Below are 21,651 nucleotides of genomic sequence, written 5' to 3' on the forward strand. Positions count from 1 at the left end.
TGAATGTCAAACTTATAAAAATGTTTCTGGAAAGAAGAGCTAAAAATTAAATACTACATACAATACTGTTTGCTCATCTGCTGGCAGAAGACAGAAGTCTATTAAAATACTTTTATTCCCACACTGCTCATTTTCTATTTTGTCCCACTGCTCAGACGTGGAACATGCCTGCAGGTTGCCTGGTGCCACCCAAAACCCACGTCGCCTTCTCACATACTCAGCATGTACAAATCGGAAAAGCTGAAGGGTTGCGACCAGACTTTATGGTCTTCCTTCAGGAAAAACAAGGATGCAAGAGGAGTCGCAATGTATTTGTTAACATGTTGGAAACAGAAACATTTCACCATCAGTATTAAAGCAGCTTTGTTGTGAACTGGCAAAGCCCGTCAGCCCCTTGAGCAGCTACACCACTTCCAAAGCATGACAGCAGCATCTGAAGCGCACAGCTGACCAGAACAGAGAGTTATATTCAGACAATTAAAACGACATACCGGCTTATGTATTTGGAAGACTGGGGCTCTCATTTCCATTTTTATTTCTTTCTGTTGCAGGTAGTTGTGTAAAAGTCAAATAAGGTATCACACAGGACAGAGCATTTATGCTATGGTTCATTACAAGCTCTTTTACCAAAACTGCAACACCACAGCTTAAAAAGAAAACAACCCCAATAAAACCAAACAAAAACCCCAAACCAAACCCCTACTGTTCACTGCATCTTGCCTTTATTTTAACCTCACTGACAAAACAGTGTCTAGAATCAGTAATATCAAGCCCAACAGTATAAAATATTTGATCAAAATATTCTTACTATGGGTTAGAGGGACATTGCTGCAACTCAATGGTTGTATTTTCCCAAGAACTTAACTTGAAGTCAATTTCTCTGTAGAATGGCAATATGAAATCATCTTTCTCCCCCAGTTTTTAGTTATGGTTTGCAGACTAATGATCAAGGTCTTAAAGGTCTTAAAATTCTTGGCAATACAATATTTGAAACATCTGTGTGCAACAGAGGTAAGTTCTAAGTGAGCACCTGTGCAATGAAAAAAGGGGTGGATCAAGAGTACAATCTATAGTTGACCCTTAGGATGGACGGGCAATTTTTAAAAGGCTAACACAAGACCCAGTAATGGGTACTTCAATGGCAAATATAATGAGAATTTCATGTAAAAACGAAAATCGAATGGTTGCTTGTGTTTTCTTGCGTGCACATTTAATTTATAAAAGTTTTTTTTCAATTTCTAAAGAAACTAATTTAAAGTAAAACAGCTTTATGATTTAGGTCAACACTCTGTAGCCCTCAAGTACAAAAATATAAATACAAACTGTTTAAACAGCATCTTTAATGCGATTCTGGCAGTAGTTTTTTTATCTAACAAGACACATCACGTAACAGGTCTGCCACTGAACTTGCTTAAGAGTAAAATCAGCTTCAATATGAAGCTGTTAAGGTATCAAAACCCTGCTTTTTACATGCTAAATATCTTCAGCAAGTGTGCACTTAAACACAGCAATGAACTTAACTATAAGAATAACTAAATACATACATGAAACTCTGCATGTGGAACGTAATTCATAGAACTGGTTACAACAAATGATTACCTGCATTTCATTAATTTAAAAATGGTACAAATCATGCAAAACAATTCTAAAGATAATGCAAAGAAAGCTACCAGTGTTTGCAAGAAGTGTTCAACTAAACCAAAATTACATTAAATGAAATAACGCATATTTACTAGCAAAGATCTATCACTATTTCAAAGAAGCAGAGGTAAAATCTTCAGGTTTTGAATGTCAGTTATACTGCAAAATGTCATTGCTCTTGCTTAATGCAGAAGCACATGCTTAGAAGCCCAGAACTGCTTATTCAGAAAAAGTCTGCTGACAATAGTTCTGGCTTCCCTAGAATCAGAGATGCTGCATGGATCAAAAACAGCGGAGATTTGCAAGAATCAAAGGCAAAGGCACCCTATTCAGTTAGCCAAAATGGTAGCATTCCCTTTCTCATAAGCATGAAGACGGTAATGGGGCAGATGATAAACATTTCTACAAAGGCAGCATTTTAAATGTTATCATTAATTTCCCATTTTGCAAATGCCATTAGCAGACACCAGCTTGTAATAGTTCATGTTATAATATTAACCTGCAGGATGAACTTGGGATTTTATTTGTCCTGATTTACAAATAAAGACTATTACTAATGCTTTAAAAGACTACTTTTACTATCTAAAAAGTTTAACTCTTATTTTCCAATATTTTACACCTCAGCTGGACTACCATCTCATATTGTTTCAAACATCTAACACTGCTTACTGGAATTTTATAAAAGTTGTACCTCATGTATTAAGCAGCAGGCAATAACAATGGTCTTTCCCAGCACAGCTGCATCTGGCTGGCTACCGAAAGATTAGGAGTATTTCTAAAACACAGGAAAACTCATGCAGTTTGGTAAAGTTTGCTGTCATTTCACAGTTTAAGTTTCCTTTAGTCATTGCACTTCTGTTGATAGTCTTGGGTTTTTTTAATATTATTCTGAATCCGAATTTGAACCAGCAATCTTCTTTTTCTTCTTTTTACCATGTTTCTTGTGCTTCTTTCTCTTTTTTGTTTTATCCTAAAAAGATAATAAAATTAAATGGAAGTTATTGTATAATAAAATTGCCATCTATTAAATTCTGCTAACACAAAATGAGAGCACGGAAAGGATATCTTTACAAAGACATTTCAAAAGAGATTTCTATAAAAGCCTATTGAGAAATCACAAAAAGAAAATTCATATTTTACCCAGTAATTTGCACTATTATGAGCAGTCTTCAATTTATCTCCATCATGGTCTGGCTATTTCACACCTCTCATCACTGTCACTATTACATTTCCTAATATTTTAAATGATTTTCAGTGCTTTATAGGTTTCTGAGAAAGTAACAAGGAAGTGCTTTGACAAGCAGTGACATCTTATGTATGTGGGAATAACTAGAATGTTTACATATTTTAAAGTAAGTGCTTATATTTACTGTGCGAAATTAAATAGTTTGACTAGACTTGGCTAGAATCTCCAGCACTTGCACCTCATTTAAAATAAAACAATTAGGATCTCAATTGTAAATATGAATACACTCAATTAACCCTCTTGGATTCAGTCCTGAAGTTATTATCCTGATCACTTCAATACAGAAGCTGAAAGATACAATCTTGTCTTTTTGCAAGCACAATTTCAACTGGAATTCCTGAATAGGTGTGTCATTATGTAAATAAAACAATCTGAGTATAAAAGCTTTGTTTTATACATATTACTTACACACACAATTCTTCTAAGAAAAAAACCACAATCAGTCACTAGAAATTTTATGGCATACAGCTTATAAGATTATGAAAAAACAAACAAGTTCCATGGAAAATGTGTATTGACTATCACTGATACTCCTATGCTTGCTTTTTATGTGACTAATGTAAGCCTTCCCTTCGCCCTACCTCATCTAGACAACTGAGACGTCTAATTAGGAACACTGTTGCTGACAGGGGAGATAGATGCCCAGGCATCTCGAGTAGCCGTTTCAGATCTCAAAATCACTATACTCCTAACTGAGGAGCCTCAGGTACACGTGATGAATCTGAGTTCTATATAAATCACTGCTGAACCTTCCTCTCACTTTTACCAACAGAAACAAATCAACAAAATTGAGAAAAAAAACAGATTGCTGACAGCTTTTTATGTGGTTGGGGGAAGAATTATATTAGTATAGATGTTGCAGCAATTATGTCCTAAGGCCCTTTTCATGGCCTGGCAGAGGGGGCTTACCAAAGAAGAATTATACACAACTCTAACAAAGGGACAGCACTGATGTCTGTGCGGCAAACTGCTACCCTACCCAATACTACATAGATCTTAGTAGTTCTAGTAGGTTGATACAGAGTAATGCTACAATATGCTACAATAAGTGTTAAACTTCCATAATTCTCAAACTGTATGTACCCATATAGTGACAAATATCTATAGTGACAAATTCTTCCTTTAATTCAACAACTGAAAAACTGACTTCAGCAGGTAAATAGAGAAATTGTTAATTCAGATGCATGTGACAGTAGACTTTTGCTATAAAACATTTGTATTACTGAAAAATGTGAAACTGGAAATTAACCAAGTACAGAGTACTTGTATCCTAAAACTACAGTATAAGTAAGAAGGATACTTGCTGTTTTCTCTTTTTCCTCGTTGTTTTTCTTCTTTTTTGCTTGCACCTGAAAAAAAATTTTAAATCAAATGTAATGGGAGAGCAGCTTTGGAAATGCTGTTTTAAATAAAATTTTGAGCTTTTGTTGCATGTAAATGAATGATGGCACAACAGCAGTAGAACATACTGAAAAATAACCCATGAAGAAACACTGGTTATCTGTGTTGCATTCTAGAATACACATTATCCAGTAAACATCTGATTTGGGAACACACTCTGCTTTTAATACACAGCAGAACAAGAAATAGCAGAGATATAAAGGTAAAATTACTAAGCTAATAATGTGGCAAAAATTCTTAATGAAAAAATGCACACATTGGAACCTTCCCAAATTTTGTAATCCTACAAGAATACAAATCTGCAAAGTAGGCATACACAAGGGTGAGAGTAGGATTAGAAGGACCAAAATTTTTTAAATCACTGGAAAAGGGAGCCAAAAAATTTTAGCCATCTTGAAATCTGCCAATCTATTCACAAACATCAGAGAGAAATTTTGTGAAGGAAACCACACCAATCACTTAGCCTCATTTCATTGAGCTCTAAAATATCCATTAAAAAGTTGAAAATTTTCAAGAAAATTTATTCAAAATGACTTGTAGGTGATAGGAGCTGTACTAAACAATTCTTACTAAAAGTTTTTATTAAAGAGAAAAATACAAACAACTTTGAATGTGCTGCACTCTTAAATTCAACTGTAGAGAGCAGAACAGTTTCAATAATATATTAAATCTAAGCTAGTTTGTTCATTCATGAGAATCAGTAAGCTAAAAGCATTATAACATCTGAAATTGAGGTTTCACACTGACCTCCTCTGTCTGATCAGATTCTGATACGGATTCTGATGATAAAGGTCCATCGCCACGATCAGCTTTCTTCCTTTTCCTGTGGTGATTTTTGCCTTCCTACACAAAGTAATTGTGAGTAAAGTCAGGCCTTTCAAATTTTATAAAGCTTCTGCTTAAACCTTAGATTGAAATGTTATTTCTAAGTTGTGAAATATTTTTAAATATTGTTGACATTAAACTAATTACTCATCATCAACAAATTACTCTACCAACTGTTAAAATGCTTTTAGTGGAAACAGTATTTTTCCGTATATTGTTCCTCTTGTTACCAAGATACAGCAGCCTTCTAAAAGTGAGACTACACTACAGTATAGTGAGACTATACTACAGTAGTTTCTTATTTTAAATAACACCACATGAAGGAGTAAGCATTTGAAAATAAAATGTTTCACCACTTTTAAATACTACTGAGTAAATGAAGATGTCTCATCATACGCATACAAACACTGCAGCTTCAGAATCTTGCTTTGTTGATGAAATTAAAAGAAAAGGCTCCTCTGTATTTGTGTCCAACCAGGACAAGCTGTCCCTGCCAGCTGCACTTCAACACTTCATATATAATCGCAGTATATTTAAAGGACAGGGTTTTTTTATTATTTTAAAAATGTTGATGCTGCATGAGATTCCTCTGATGAGCTACTTCCCCCCCCCGCTCTGGACCAGGCAAGGTGTTCCTAAGACTGAAGCTACTTTCTTCCATTCAATTTCTAAGGCCAGAAACTGAAAAAAAAATTCTTGCTAATCATCTTTTTGCAAGGTGGGATCACACATCTCAGCTGTGTTATTTAGTCTACTATAGGTACCTCAATCCTTTCCCGAAAGTGCTCATGAAAAGTACACATGATGCAGCCCATTTGAGAGACAGGGTATCTTCACATAGAGGAAGACCTCTAGTCCCCAAATGCCCTTTGCTTTCAGAAGATGTGTGAAAATAGCATTACAGCTTAACTGAGAATAAGGGGTGTGCTGATTTTGGCCGGGAGAGAGTTAATTTTCTCCATAGTAGCTAGTATGCGGCTATGTTTTGGATTTGTGCTGGAAACAGTGTTGATAACACAGGGATGTTTTCGTCACTGCTGAGCAGTGCTCACACGGAGTCAAGGCCTTTTCTGCTTCTCACCCCACCCCACCAGCGAGTAGGCTGGGGGGGCACAAGAAGTTGGGAGGGCTGACCCCAACTGGCCAAAGGGCTATTCCATACCATAGGACATCATGTTCAGCATATAAAGCTGGGGGAAGAAGAAGGAAGGGGGGGACGTTCGGAGTGATGGCGTTTGTCTTCCCAAGTCCAAGTAACCATTACACGTGATGGAGCCCTGCTTTCCTGGAGATGGCTGAACACCTGCCTGCCCATGGGAAGGAGTGAATGAATTCCTTGTTTTGCTTTGCTTGTGTGCGTGGCTTTTGCTTTACCTATTAAACTGTCTTTCTCAACCCACGAGTTTTCTCACTTTTACCCTTCTGATTCTCTGCCCCATCCCACGGTGGGGGAGTGAGCAAGCGGCTGCGTGGTGCTTAGTTGCTGGCTGGGGTTAAACCACGACAGGGCTATGGTAGACACTTGGTCTTTGAAGAGAGGCTACTCAAAGTTAAAAGGAGTTGGTAGGAAATGGAAACTCTGTGAAATGGAAGCAGGAGCAAGGAAAAAAAAAATCAACGCCTTTGCCTTGTGCAATGGAGAATTTGTACATCAAAGTCAATACTGTTGACTGTAGTAGTAGAGGCTGATGTGATAAGAAAGGTAACTGGAGAGAAAAATCAGGGTGGGCTCTGAAAGCACTGTTAGTTTACACATAGTGTAGAAATAAGTAAAGTTTAAGTCAACAAAATTATTTGCATTAAACATAATGGAAAGAAGAAACTTCTCAGAGGTGTGTACAAAATGGTGAGGCGGTAGGAAGAAGAGAGGGTTTTCATGCTCAAAGAAAAGACAGAATAAGGTAATTTTTCTTAAGCTAATACATTCTTATCCAGAATTTCTCAAAGCCATCATGAGTAAATATCTATAATTATGACTATGTTTAGATAAATAAATCCTCTGCTTGATGCTCCTTAATTTACAGCAACAAGCCAGTATTCTACCAGGCATGCCACTGAAATATCATCACACATATTTTTAGCTCAATGTGACTGCTCCAGACAAAACCCAAAATACTAGAATGCAGCTGATCTACTACAGCAGATTAGATACTTTTTTCATTTACCTTCATAACAAAAACAGATCCAGCAGTTTCCACTAACAACAATTACTAAAACAGGAGCTGAATCCAACTAAAAGTTTACCTCAAATTGGGGGTACTGAATACCTTCTGACTGTGTAGTTTTGGACAGAAAATTTCTGTAGGTGTAAACTGAGGCATTCAATATTGGGGGGGGGGGGGGGGGGGGGAGAAAGCTCCATTATGTATGTAAAATGCAGTTCTGATTTAAGTATTTTAAGAGTAAAAATACCTTCTCTTTTTCATAATCTTCCTTTGACTTTTTCTTTTTTGTGCTGTCCTAAATAGAAATAAAAACATAAACCATGATGAAATTATTTCAGGAAAAAGGTAGAAATCCCAAAAGCATCCTGACACATTGTCTTTTCCTGTCTATTGAAGGACATTCTTCAAAGTTGTTCTTTCTACCTTGCAGTTAACAGGAAAAATATGAAAAAGCCGTAATTTTGATGCAGCTGCTGCTTTCTTCAACCACAAGTGTGAAAAGGTCTGTATGGAATCAGGTAACAGAGTACTTGCAGTACATGTAGACAGCCTCTGGAAAGGATACCAGCTATCACTACTGTAACCACATATAATGTATGTCTGACATATAACAGTCTGGAGTCTTTATTCTTTATCCATGCCCATCTCCACTGATCAGGCAGGGGTTAAGCAGATATTTTCCATGGAGTTTTCTGCCTTCCAATTTCAGCAGTAAGGGTATCTCTGTGTCCCTTTATGTAGCAAAAGTTTTCAAACTCCCATTAGCACAAATTCATAGGTGTATGCAAACAGTGATTCATCACAATTTATACCAGACTGAATTAGGTATTCCAGTGAAAACCTGTGATAAAGTCTACACACAGAATCTTAACAACGCTATTTAGGCAAGGAGTACAGTTACTATCTACTGTAACACAGAAAAATGCTAACATAACAGAACAAATTGCCTCATATATCTTCTCCACTTCTTTGTTCATTCAGTAAGCCTGTGTATGTACATTGCTTTACTTTCAGAAAAGGAAAAAGACACCCTCAATTTAATATGCATTTGGGAAAGGCTCAGTTCTCCCACAGGAAACTACTCAGTCCACAGGTATTTTGAAAGGCAATATTCTGGCCACTGATATCCTGCAATATCTGTATTTTCACAGATGGTGTTCAATTAAATAGCATATCCACAAGTATTTCACAGAACGTTTTATTTTTTTAAGTGTTAATGTAGTATTAAAACTAAACATTTTAGCAGCACAAATGCTGCTTATGTCTGAATTCAGAAAAATAGCTAAAAATTGCTGGAATAAAGCATGTCCATTTTCTAAAGATCAAATTATTTCTGCTAGGCATTGTGGCCAGTGGAGGTAGATTCCTGATTGCATCTGGAACATACAAGTGCAGCTCAGCTACAATACAAATGCATGGCTTTAAATTCAGAAGATAAAAAAAAATATTGATATGCGAAAGTCAGACATGTTTATGTCTTTAGGATCAAGAAAAGATCAAGAACAAGAAAACGAAAACTTGCCAAGGGTAACACATCTGCATATTTACCTTGCTGTCTGACTCAGATTCAGAAGTTGAGCTTGCTGAAGATTTCCGTGAGGAGCGATACTTCTTTTTCCTTCTTTTCTTCCCTTGCTTTTTATCCTATCCACAAATATTGTAGGAAAAAAGAAAAACACGACCCTGAATTTATTCTCACTAGAATTAAAGACTTACATTAAATGTAAAGAGTAGGGAACACCAAATTCCTACACGTTATCATGTTCTCTTGAGGAATAAAGTACACTACAATTGATTCTTTTAGCGGAGGACCTTCATAACTCTTCTGCATTGAAAAAATGTAAACTGGTGAAAAATCCAGGTTCTCTAGATTCTGTTTATTATTTAGATGTGTGCTGTAGAATCTGATTATCTGTAACAAAGATTTTTGCTAAAAAGTAAAAACGGTATGTTTGCATTTTTACGATTAGATGGGGGATTCTATTGAAAAAGCATACAATTCAATGTTCAAACAGAAACGGATCCAGTTTACAAGCCAGCCACCCAAAATTTATAGTGTTCATAAAGAAATTCTTGAACAGATATATATCTAAAATTCACAACTTTATTATATGTACCAAATGCATACAAATTAAATAGTTTTATGGAAACCAAGCCCTCAAACAATATTCTAAAATATATTACCAAAATCTGTGTTAAATAAGCCTCATGAACAAAACAGGTTAGATTCCAATAAGTTAGTTCTTACCTCATCTTCTGAATCAGATGAACTGCTGGAAGAATCAGAGCTTGATGAAGAAGAGGAAGATGAAGACAACTTGACCAAACACAACAAAAAGTGAAGCTTGTGAGATGCAGCATTTTGTCTGGCAAATAGTCAAAAGTCCATCCAAACACTCTCTTTAAAATTTCTTCATTTGGAAAGTATTAACAATGGAATTTTACTTCCAAGAAGCTGGTCTTACATAGATTTTCTTAAATAAAACTGTAAAAAATCACTTCTAACATTTTTCATGTAATGCTCTTTTCCTTCCTTTAAGCAGAAGTAAAATTCTCCTTGTACAGAATGTACGCCACCCCTCTTAAATAAAAATCAGTTAATTTAACAGCTAAATTCAAAATTACAGCCATACTCTCTCTTTCCAAGAGAACTTAAATGACAAATAGGAACAACCCCAAACCGAAAAAGCTCAGAAAACTGAAAATTTTGCTCACCCTATTAGATTTCTTCTTTTCCTTTTTCTTTTTCTTAAAAATAGAATAAAACAAATGTTACTGTGGCATCATGTTATTTTGTCGTGCATTTAGGTTTATGTACTTTGATGCTGGCTTTTAAAATATATTCATGACACTTTGTATTGGCAGCATTGATGATAAATCCAGTTCCTGACTATAAGAAATTGAAAATAACTTACCTCTTTCTTTTTGGAGGAACTCTCGTTTCCACCCAGTAATTTCTCCCTGTGTTTTTCCAGTTCTTTCCTCCAATTCTGAAAACAAAACCAAACAGAAACAGTGACATGAGTGTCATTTCCAAACAGCTTCTTTTAAGAGACCTTTTTCAAAATCCTGTCTTCTACCTGACATTATAGTTTTTCACAAAACCCACAGAAAACAAACAACATATAATGTTAACCAAGGCTATAATGCATTTGATTTTACAGAAGGTTAATATTCATCAAAATACCATATTAGTTCACACCTTAATGTTCAAATTATTTGGATTTCAGTGACTGTCATTTATCTTGAGGGTCATCAATTATGGTATTTTTGCTTTTGTATCACAGTGTTCTTGCTAGAGCACTTTAGAAAGCCAGGGCACCCTACCAGAAAAATTGTTATTTCGTCTTAGTTTTAAAATTACTTGAAGCAACATTTCAAGACGAATTCTCCTGGCCCTTCTTCAATGTATGGTTGTCCCTAGTGTCTGTTCTGGGCCTTGTCAGTGTCAATAATGATTAGAATATTAAATTATTATACACATCTTTATAGAAACGCTCTTATTTTTGTTAGGTTAAGTGCACTGCACGGATAAAAGTCTCCTCTCATTCCTCTTTTTCAATCCCTCACAAGGTCTCTAGCTCTACCTAAAATCCCCCCTTCAAGAGCTCTGAAACATCCAGCCCGCCCCCATTAGACTGAAAGGCTGCTAGCTTCCGTCTGCGCTATTCCTGCTTCCTGTGTCAGACACATCATGTGCTCCCTTTATTATTATTCTGATCCCCCCTTTCCTCACAATGAAGCTGTATCGGTATTGTATTGGCAAAGCAATGATAATCCACATATTGTGCTGAAGGGACAGAAATATAAGGAATTAAGTAAGATTATACCTGTGCAATGCAATATGATACACAGATCCCCAAGTCAGCATACCGTGAATTAGCTGACAAATGCTGCCGAGAGACATGGCAGATTAGCCAGGATACAGCGCTGTGCGTAATGTGTTTCCATGGTCCAAGGTAGCATCTACGCAGTATTGCAGTGGGTTGTGTACTTTGCTATACCAGCTACACGGAGCTACCTGAGGGGTCTCTAACAACAGCCTGTGCTTTATTAGGCAGGCATTCTCTTTAAATTATTTTAAGACTGTGCTAGTGTTATGTTTTAAACAAAAAAGCACAACATCTGTCAGTAATATAGGAGAGATATATTCACCTCATTCAGAGACTTACGATCTTTTCAACCACTCAGAGATTTGTTCTTAGGAGCTTTAGGAAGAACTCTTGGCCATTTCACAATTCCCTGCATCCCTTCCTACTGTTCTGCCATACTGAAAGGCTGTTATCTTCTATCCATGCCAGTTTCAATTATTTCACAATAAAGCAAAGACAAAAGCAGGAAAGGAATATGATAAAATACTAAACCAAACTCACCAAGCTAAAACTGACAGAGTGCAGATCAACTGATCCTCTCAGAATAGCACCCCATAACCCTCCAAATACTGGTATAACTTCTTAGGCAAAAAGGTATATAGCAAGAGCAGAGGTACTATACCCTTCCAATAACAGAGGAGCCTAATCCACTTTAACCAGAAACTCGCACATAATGATGAAGACTACTGCTTGAAGCTTATGCCAAGATACCAGAACCCAGGAAGGAACAGTTAAATTCATCGTATACTAATTTCTTCCTAAGTATACAACAAGAGTTATACGTGAAACTTTCTTACACCATGCTGATCTCCAGTAGGTACTGAACACAAGCTTCAGAACAACTGCATTTATAGTAGGGAACCAGCATGGAATGTAATCAGCTTAGGATGAGAGAAAAAGAAGTGCTTTATAGTCCTATCTGTATACTGAAGGCCATTCTTTGTGCCTTCTCCCATATCAGTATTACATGTACGTTCCTTGCCAAAGACACCTGTTTCCAGTAATATACCTCTTTCCAATATGTTTGGATTGTGTGACCTTAAGCAAGTGAAGATTAGCACAACAGATGTTAGTTTATCATACTGGAAAATGCACGAGTTTCATTTATTAATATAAACATATGAGTTTGTATAATTATATTTACATTTATGAGAAGTTCAAGTTTTATTCAGCAGCAATTTTCAAAAGTTTTTATATAGTGTTTCTCTGAATTGAGACTAGCTCTTCATTGGTTAAGGGGTAACCTTAACATCCGATACAAATGAAACAAAACATTTACTCATTAAAAGCTTGAGTGAAGTGAAATATTATGGGTACTCGGTGCTGCTAACGATAGTGGAGGAAAAGTAGCATATAAGATAAGAAGAACTGAGTATTAACATACTAATAACATTACCAACCTCGTTCATCTTTTCTTCAAACTCAGCCAAAGCCCTGGATCCTTTCTTTTTCTTTTCTAGTTGCTCTTTCACTTCTTCCCTACATAAAAAAGGATCACAATTACTTTATTTTCACAATTAAAAATACCTTTCTCCATGTCTAACTTTTTGTAGGTGTTTTGAAGTTTAGCTTTGGCTGAACTTCCAACAGAAAGAAGAATGAACGCATCTTAGATGTTATGCATATGGTAACCTAACCCTAATAACTTAAGTACAGTAGCTAAATCCCTCTGAAAGATCTAAAGCTAACTTTGCAATTAGGTAAACTGTTCTCTAATGTCTTATAAGCAGAGGCAAAATGGACTGAACATAAAGTAAGTTGTTGATAATATCTCAAAGTGATGATTTTGTTGGGTAGGGTAAACTGCGTTCTAAGAATATACCAGCAAAATATTTTTCTAGAGATTACTTTGTTTCAAAATTAAGTATATCTGCAGGCTTTAGGTATTAGGATTTGTGAAAGAGGTAAAATGACCAATGTTTTCCTCTTCTGAGAAACCGTTGCCAAAATATTTAAAGACAAATGAGAAATATGCATGTCAAAATGAAATACTATTGTTTTTAAAAGAGGACATTGAATACATATTTAGGAAAGAACACCTTGGCCAGAGACAAGGAATCTTTCAAAATGTATTAATGTGTATTCTGGGGGGGGGAGGCAGGTAACTGTGTCATCTTAGTAAGAGAGAACAAATCTTTTACTCAGAAGGGCAGACAAGTATTACCACTTACCATGTTGGTCTTGGCCTGTTCAAGTAGTCTTGTATTGTTGGTCCTGAATTTTGGGCAGGACCTCGTGCTCTGGCCATAGCTATGGGATTCATATAAGCCTTGAATATGAAACAACAAAAAGAAATATAAAATTCATCAGCTGTGCTATGATACCAAAATCTGTCCTTTTTGTTCTTCACAGAAACTTTTTCTCACTCACTGAAAAATAATTCTGACTTGTTTCTAAAAATATAAAATATTTAACTAAACTAAGTTGATTTGGTCTGGCAGAAAGACTCAGGTAAGTGCTTTCAATTTGAGTTATACTGTGGCAGAAAGAACTCATCCACAAAGAGACCATGTTCCTTACAATAATTCCCCTCCCTGAGCAATCATTTTGCAAACTGAGTACAGTATCATGATTGCTGAAATATTCTTCCTTGGGATATGGAAAATGTAATTAAATTTGAGCTCTTACTCTCTGGGATGACTGATCTTATGCCTTTAAAGTTCTACTCAAAATTAATGATAGTAGATTAAACAAATTCTGCATAAAGTTTCTTGCTGTAACACCAAAACAAGCAAGTGGTGGTGCTCTGCTACTGTTATTCATGTATGAAAATTCTGTGACTTAGGGCTATTTTAAGGAGGAAAAGAAATACAAAACTGCCAAACCCCCAATGTTATGAGGTATTCCATGTTTCAAACCCATGCATCCTCTTCATATTCACTAAAAATGTAATAGGTTATAAAAGATGACTTTAAAACTTAGAATCCATAATCCACCTCAGCAATTAATGGAAAAAACTCTAATCTAGCAAACAATTCAATTTTTTTTTTATGCCAGTAATATTTTGCTCATGCAAAAGGGAGGTACATGTACCCCCTTACCTCATGGGCTTTTATCACTATGTCATCCCAACATGTCACAATTTACTTTTGCAAAACGTAACTCACACTGTTCTCACTGTCCAGTTTGGAGATGAGAAAAAAATCAGATAGTCAAAACAATGACTAACTTTGGTTGCCTAATCTGAGATAATTTTTTAAGAGTACAACATTTTGTAGATTTAAAATACAGATTTGACCATGTGTGTAGCTTTTACATGTCCGACACTGCTTTTTGTCAGGCCATAAAGTAAGCATTCAGAAACCACCATGCACAGGAAGTGACCATTTGTGAAAGTGGTCAAAAGCAGCAGCTGCTGCCTCCCCTCCGGTTCCCCACACTGCAGAACCAGCGGCCACAGCAGTGCTGGGTTTCTGGACCGGACTGCAAGCAGGCTGGTGGCCTTCAGCTCTTGGGGCTATGTTTAGTCCTGGAAGAGGGACTCCAGGTTCTGCCTGGGAAGGGGCAGCGGGCCGGAGGGAAGTACTCCCCACACTGAATTTGGCTCACGGTCCATCAGGTGGACCACACTGAAGCAATCAGAGGACTCTTCCCACTGGACCGCTTTTTGACTCAAGCTGTCTTTGCAACTCTAAGGGTGGCATTTACTTCCATTTCTTGAGGCTTTGTTTTGTTGCTTTAATTCACACAAAAAAGCTAACTAACACGGGCAAGTAAACGCTGAAGTATGCCAATTTAAACTAGTTTAATCTCAGCTTGGCACCTTCTTTTGTAGCCAGGTGGATGTATGCGCTCAAGTAGTTATAGCACTTAAAGATACATATTCACATTGTTAACTCTAGCATTTTATAATATTACAAATCTACAAATGAGTAAAAATTTTGCATTTGAATTCAGCACTTTTCCACTTCGAGTGGAAAAGGAGCTCCTTTAGCAATGCAGGAAAGCAGTATTTGAACACTGTTTTCGTTAAACAAAGGTAATTTCAACCTACTAGATCCACTAGAGAAGACAACAGAAATGTAATTCATGACTTGGCTTACTCCAGTGAGCAAAGTGAGTCAACTCTTTTCGGTTACCATTCAAGAATTTGTATCTGAAAGCTCTAGCTTCTTACATAATTATCATTCCTGAAACCAAGGTTTCTTGATGCTCTTAAATTACCTGCTTTCTTACCTGAGCTAACCTGAAATGAACACCCCATCGCCCTCCAACAAAACCCTTGCTCTACCTGGAGAAGAGGCTACAACTGTCAAGTGCTGGTTTTCTACTTCCTCAAAACTGACCCCAGATAATTAGCTAGGAAGCTTCCTCCATTCAGTGGCTTTCTTTAACTTTCTGGCAGCAAGTACATAATAACTGAATACTGCACTATATTCCACAATTAGGAAATTTATGTTTTAAAATATGTTCTTATAATTTCAAACAGGTTTATTTATGAAGAATTACTTTGCCAATAAACATTTCTTAGAAGTATTTACACTACTTTGCCAAACTGCATGTCACTAGCCAGAGCAAGCACAGAAATGCACTCTCAGAAAAGGAAGTGCTTGTCTGCACATTCGTCTTCTTCTTTTGGCAGTTTGCTCAAGCAGTTATTAAAAGGTATTTGTTGTATAGCTTTCATGCTCATGAAAAGCATAAGGCACCTTCAGTCAGCTGGGGTTCTCCGGGCAAGCAATACGAACTGTTACTGCCTTGCAAGTATCCTGCAGATGTGGAAAGCCCAGATTTATTTTCCATCTCCAAACAGTCAAAACGATGGTGTATTTAAGAAGGGACATGGGAAAGAAGTAACAGGTAGAAAGCTCTACAATCATAGAAGAGAAGCAAAGGGTCCTAGATTATAACTTGTCTGTACTAGCAGCCATCATGGCATAATGAACCTTACATAGGAATATAAAGATTTGCTGGCATTGGCAGGTGCATCCCAACTGTCCCATTAAAATAAAATTAAGAATAAATAAATAGACACCCAAATACACCCAAAAACATTACAAGAGGGCAATACATTTCAAGCATAGGCCAAGTCTTGCAGCCTAACACTGTCAACTCTTTCTCAGTAAACTCCATTATTTTGATGCCTCAATACAGTAATCAAAGGCACTTAGCTATCCATCTGTATAATGCATATGTCCATCATGTCTATTACATATTATTCCACCAAGGTAAGCAAAGACGTTTCCCTGAATGGATCTGAGTATGAACTCATAGCACATACTAGAAAGAGACAAAGAAAGGGGAAAATAATAAAAGTATTATAACTTGGGTTTAATGATAAAATTCATTAAGTGTAAATTTACTATGCCTAAATGAAACATGAGCATAAGGTGAACGTCTAACTGGTACAAAAAAGTTTAAAGAAAAATACGAGGAGGGATGAATGTGGTAACAGTGTAAAATCAGGCTCTGCAATCAGGTGTGTAGAAGCGCATTTTTGGCCTTCTGACCGCTGGCTCCCGAGGTTAGCAGAGCGCTGCGTAAAGCTAAATTCCAAATCACTCAGGTACAGCTGAACGCCAAGTTTAAGGAAATACGGCTTAGTGACGATCAGAGCTACTTGGGCAAATGCTGCAACTCCCACTGGGAACATTTTATCTCTGCAAGGACCAGGCCAGCATCTTAATCATCTTCACTTAGCAGATCCCAAAGCAGGCATCAGTCACGACTGCTGCCGCATTTGACAAGGCAATTAGAGGTTCTGCCAGGGAGCCGCGGGCACGTGCCTGCCCACGCTGAGGGACACCCCACACGGCACCTCCGGCAGCCCCGGCCCCGCTCCCCGGGGCGCCCACCCGGGCCGGGCGGGTCCGCAGGGCACGGCCCGCCTTTGTTGTCTGGCGGCACAGGGCCCCGAGGCCGGCCGGCCCCCCAGACCCGACGCCGCGTAACCAGCCAGTCCTCGAGTGCCTCCCGCCCGCCCGCCCGCCCGCCGCGGCGGCGCAGGCCCGGCGGCACGGAGGCCCTTTTCTCCCTCACTGTGGGGCGGCGGCCCCCTCCTACCCCGCAGGCGGCCGGAGCACGGCAGCGCGCCGGACAGGCCCGCCTAGGCCGCCGCAGCGGTGCGGCTGCCCGGGCTGAGGCAGCGCCCAGCTCCCCACAGCTTTCCCCACCGGGGCTCGCCGGAAGGTGCCGCCGCCGCGGCTGTGGAGGATCCCAGCGACGTCCGCCGCGCCGGCCTGGCCCCCGCCGCTGCCTCCCCGCCGTAACGCTGCCCGCGTTACTCACCACCCGGTTGTCCCGCTTCCCCATGGTGCCGCCGAGACCCTGCGGCGCCGCCGCCCGCCGTCGCCGCCTCGGCCCAGCCCAGGGCCCTTTCCCCGCGCCCGGGAAGCCGCGCCGCCGGCGCCCCGGCCCTGCTCGGCCCCGAGCAGCCGCCGAGCTGCGGGGAGCGGCGATGGCGGCGGCCACGCAGCGCCGCCTGCCGGGGCCGCGGCGCCACCACGGCCGGAGCTGCCCCTCGCCGCCGGCGGGTGGCGGCCGTTAGCGCCTCGCCGCGCCTCAGCTCCGCTCCGCCGGCCCCTTGGCGGAGGGCGAGGCCTCGCCGCCATCAGGGGCGAGGGGAGGCGGTGGACGCAGCGGTCGGAAGAGGAAGGGCGGGAAGGGATGATGAAAGCGGGGGAGCTCTAATGCAGGGCGTCGGTTGGGGTGGTGGCAATGGCGGGGAGCCGGCGGCGGCCCCAGCAGGGCGAGCGTCGTCGTGACGGCGGCGGTGAGGGGCTGGCGGCGCGGCGGGCAGGTGCCCGTCAGCGGCCCGGCCTGCCGGCGGGAAGATAACGCTGGGCAGGCCTTCGTGAGGGGGAGCCGGGGGAGCGGACGGTAACTGAGGGGAGAAATAAAATGTAAAGGTGCACTTGGATCCTGGGGCGCAGGGCCCGGGGCGCCCGTCAGGAATAGACATCCCAGGAGAGGACAGAATGTCATCATGAGGTTTTTTCTCTTGATCTATCTAGTGGTCAGTTACAGGTGGAACTGCCGTGCTCCCTTTTCCTTTTTTCTTCAGTGGATGAATAGACTAAGGTATTATGAAATAGCAGCCTGTCCTGGCATAGAATTCAATGAAACGGGGCTCTATTTGAAAAAAAGAAAAAAAAAAGTTTGTATTCATCACTCGTTAGCTATTTGCACTGCAAAATAAAGAACATTGTAATATTGACCAGGTTAGTGCAAATGCTAAAAGCAGCCTGGGAATTACCAGGATCTACTAACTCAGAATTTCAGACGTCCTTTTCTTAAAATGTTACTGTTAAAAATTACTCCACGTTAGTTTTTAGCTTTGTAAAAATGAAGAAAAGTAATTACATATTCATACTTCAATCATACAAAGCACAAATGAGTTTTGTTTCTGAAACAGCATTGCTGTGTTCATCATATTTAGCAATAGCTGGAAAAATTGGTGATTTCATGGGAATTTGTGATACCAAGCTATTTAGTAAAACCAAGAGCAGGCTGTGAGGAACTAGGAGAAAACTAACAAGGTGACTACACAAGTAAAATTTGCTCAATTGCAAATAAAATTTCCTGCTGAAAATTGCAAGATAGTGCATAGGGAAAGGGATAACTAATTCCTCAGAAAATAATTGGTATGTTCTAAACCAAGGATGGCTACTTTGGAAACACATCGGGCTGAAGTTCTCACTGAGCTGCCTGTGATGCTGGAGAAGTACATTGAAGACAGAAGAAATGAACTGCATTAAAACATGTACAAAATAAGATTAGGGGTATTACTAAATACATTATGATAGCCCTTTTGTGAAGCACGGTGATGTCCTCACCCTGAACCCATTTTCAGATTTGGGCCATTTTGGAGTCCACCCATGCAGTCCAGTTTTAGGTGACTAATGCCACTGCACTGCAGCCACGCAGGCTGTCCCCAGCGCTGCCGCAGCCCTTGGCGGCACAAGGGTGGTCCCTAGGTGTGGGAGCACGGCTGTCTGTCCATCCCTGCGCTGACACCGTGGTAGGATGGCAGGTCTCCACGGGCTTCAGCTCAGCTGCAGCAGTGTAGGCAATACCTAAGCTGCGTCAAGTCTGCCAGGACAGAATTGCTTTTCAGAAATGTTTTGACCAAATTTGAACCAGGAGAGTTTATCCATCCAACACTTTGCGCCGTGAGGCTCTGGTGGCCTTGAGCTGGCGTCTGGTGCCTGGAAATACAAAGACTTGCCATGGCAGGAAGGGGGGGGTGAGGAGTCCCTCCCTCCCTGCGCAGGCAGTGGGGAGGAGGGAGTCCTCCGCTGGGCACCCCGGCGTATTTTAATTAGACTCCCATTAGCTTTTCTTCCCTGGCTGCGAAGGAGGCTTAGGAGTCCAGCCAGACAATTCAGCCAGCTAAATCAGATGTCTAAAAATGGATGAAAATACTTAGAGAAAGGACTTCTGTGTGACAGGAGACTGAAAGATGACCTTGTTTGTCGAAGGGAAAAAAAAAAAGCAACACAACTGATGGGTGTAAAATGAGGAATGGTACAGATACTGTAAATCTTGCTTTCCATGCTATCAGTAAATGGCAGGCAAATGATAGACAAAGGCAACGCACTTAAATCTTCTAAAATGAACGTTTGTTTCTATGGTGCTAGTAAGCATGTGACATCTAGTGTCATTAGATAATTTTGAGGCGAGGAGGATGAGAACGTTTATGCGAATAATGAGAAGAGTAACATTTGTGCTTATTTCTAAAGGTCCTTAGTATTTTTGCTTAATGGATTTTGGTTTTAATTTTCTCTTCTATAATTGGGTTTTACGAACTTCATGCAGGGGGTAAGTCACCTTCTCACAGATGAGGGCTAGGAAGAAAATTCCCATATGAAGAACTTGTTCTGTAATTGTCCACAGACTTAGATTTTCTTCTGTGGTATCTTGCCCTGAGCACTACCAGAGATGAAACACTGGATAGCATCCAGATCTGTATGGTAGCTTGTTTTTTGCTCTGTTAAATACTTTCCATGATTTTTCCCTTTTTCACAATGCACTACCTATGGCTAATACGGGTATTTACGACGCTGACTGTTCTGCTCAGCCACAGGCCTCAGTGCGGTTGATTTTGTGTCTGTCCCTGGCTGGACTGCTGCTCGTACTCTTATAATGTGCTTAAAGACTAATTTGGAATGTCACATAATGTAAAGGTAGCTGCTGTTTTTATTTAATGCTGCATAACATCTGCGGTGTATATAACTATGCCTTGTAAAGGACTTTCATGGGCCCTTATATTTTCTAGGGGCAGTACAAAGTTTTGGGTTTAAGTTATAAAATCCTGTGTGGCTTTGGGGTCTGGTTACCTTTGCAGTAATTTCTGTCTAGAGCTTTCATCCAAAAGCTGAAATCTGTTTGGATGCTTGAGCTAATAGTTTTTAGATTCCTATGTCTGGTGGCTCACTGGAGGCCTCGTTAGTAGAAACTACTTGTGTCCTGCTCTGAAGAGCACTTAATGATCCTTACAATAAGCCGAAGCTTTATTTGAGTTGTTTTGATGAGGATTTTTCGGTTGGTTAGGAGTGAAGACAGAAAATATGCACCTGGTTTTAGAGTTCGATGTTGTGTCATTTTGTTTGCACAAAATGACACGCACTTTTACCATTGCTATATACCCAGAAATGTTACCAGTCATATTTATAATCAATCAGGAAAAAACAGGCAATCAATAAAGTGTGCTCAGATTCTTAAAAGATGGAAGCTGAAAGCAGCAGAATTTTTAGGAATACACAAATACCATGCACGTTAGCGCAACATTTGGATTAACTAACACTTGGAGAAAATACTGCGCTTCGTGAATGACTGAGCGCTATTATAGCTGAATTAAAGCACAATTTGCCTAAACCAAACCAAAGATTTCAGTAAAGACATACTAGGGCTGAACCATATAGTGTTCATAGCAATTGCAACAATTTTATGCCTTTGAAAGAAAAAAGTGATCACTCAAATTTTTTTTTTTAAATGGAATTCATCCTAGGTAAGCAATAAAGTAGTTCAGAAATGAGAAATCAAGACAAATGAGGTTAGATTTTTATAAAACTAAAGGCATGTGGTAAGGTGCTTGAAAGGTGCTTGTGCACGCGCTTATGTTTCTGTGTCTGGTTGTGTGTATGTTTGTTGATTTTCTAGAATACCCAGGGTGTTGAGAAAAACACTTGCAAACATAAAACTAGAAAACAATGTTGCTAATTTTCTGTATTTAATATACAATACTTACTGCATTTGTATTCATTTTACATTTTTAGATAAAAGAAAAATATAGCTAGAAAGGTGAAGTAAACCTCAGGAAAGCAGTTTTAAATACAAAACTAATTTTTTGCCTTTTTACTTTCCAATAATTTGGGAACAACTAAAAAGAACTTGACACCGTGTAAATTTTTATTGTATTGGTTTTCATACTGAACCCTCAGCACCCAACAATAAATACACAACTTTGCTTTTCTTGCACTGCCAGCAGCAAAACGTTCAGTTCCAAAGGACTGTAATTCTGATATAATACAATATTGATAACCCTCTGTGTGCCTTAATT

At 39.4% G+C, this 21,651-nt stretch overlaps 1 protein-coding gene across 3 annotated transcripts; it reads right to left on the minus strand.

Moving 5' to 3' along the window:
* Nucleotides 1-495: 495 nt before the first annotated feature.
* FAM133B (family with sequence similarity 133 member B) lies at nucleotides 496-17,729 on the minus strand. Of its 3 annotated transcripts, none has more exons than XM_075492820.1 (12): nucleotides 17,379-17,728; nucleotides 16,711-16,818; nucleotides 13,322-13,419; nucleotides 12,551-12,629; nucleotides 10,194-10,268; nucleotides 9,994-10,026; nucleotides 9,527-9,595; nucleotides 8,827-8,922; nucleotides 7,526-7,573; nucleotides 5,036-5,131; nucleotides 4,192-4,236; nucleotides 496-2,611 (listed from the first exon to the last, which is right to left on the minus strand). In XM_075492820.1, exons 2-12 carry the CDS (start codon nucleotides 16,741-16,743, stop codon nucleotides 2,525-2,527), a joined length of 759 nt encoding a protein of 252 aa, XP_075348935.1. In that variant the 5' UTR covers nucleotides 16,744-16,818; nucleotides 17,379-17,728; the 3' UTR covers nucleotides 496-2,524. The 3 variants fall into 3 exon arrangements, with proteins under 3 accessions (XP_075348935.1, XP_075348936.1, XP_075348937.1); XM_075492822.1 differs by having other exon boundaries at nucleotides 2,475-2,611; nucleotides 4,188-4,236; nucleotides 17,379-17,729; XM_075492821.1 differs by lacking the exon at nucleotides 16,711-16,818 and having other exon boundaries at nucleotides 17,379-17,722.
* Nucleotides 17,730-21,651: the final 3,922 nt, after the last annotated feature.

Source organism: Mycteria americana, chromosome 2, assembly GCF_035582795.1.
Source record: "Mycteria americana isolate JAX WOST 10 ecotype Jacksonville Zoo and Gardens chromosome 2, USCA_MyAme_1.0, whole genome shotgun sequence".
Classification (NCBI taxonomy): domain Eukaryota; kingdom Metazoa; phylum Chordata; class Aves; order Ciconiiformes; family Ciconiidae; genus Mycteria; species Mycteria americana.

What these genes read in the sequence shown, in the direction of transcription:
- FAM133B (XM_075492820.1), bottom strand. Translation starts at nt 16,743, where the DNA reads ATGTTCCCAGTGGGAGTTGCAGCATTTGCCCAA. An exon ending in AAAAGAAGAAATCTAATAGG is followed by an intron (nt 9,596 to 9,993) that starts GTGAGCAAAATT and finishes TGTTTGGTCAAG; the next exon opens with TTGTCTTCATCTTCCTCTTC. An exon ending in AATCTGATCAGACAGAGGAG is followed by an intron (nt 4,237 to 5,035) that starts GTCAGTGTGAAA and finishes ATTTTTTTTCAG; the next exon opens with GTGCAAGCAAAAAAGAAGAA.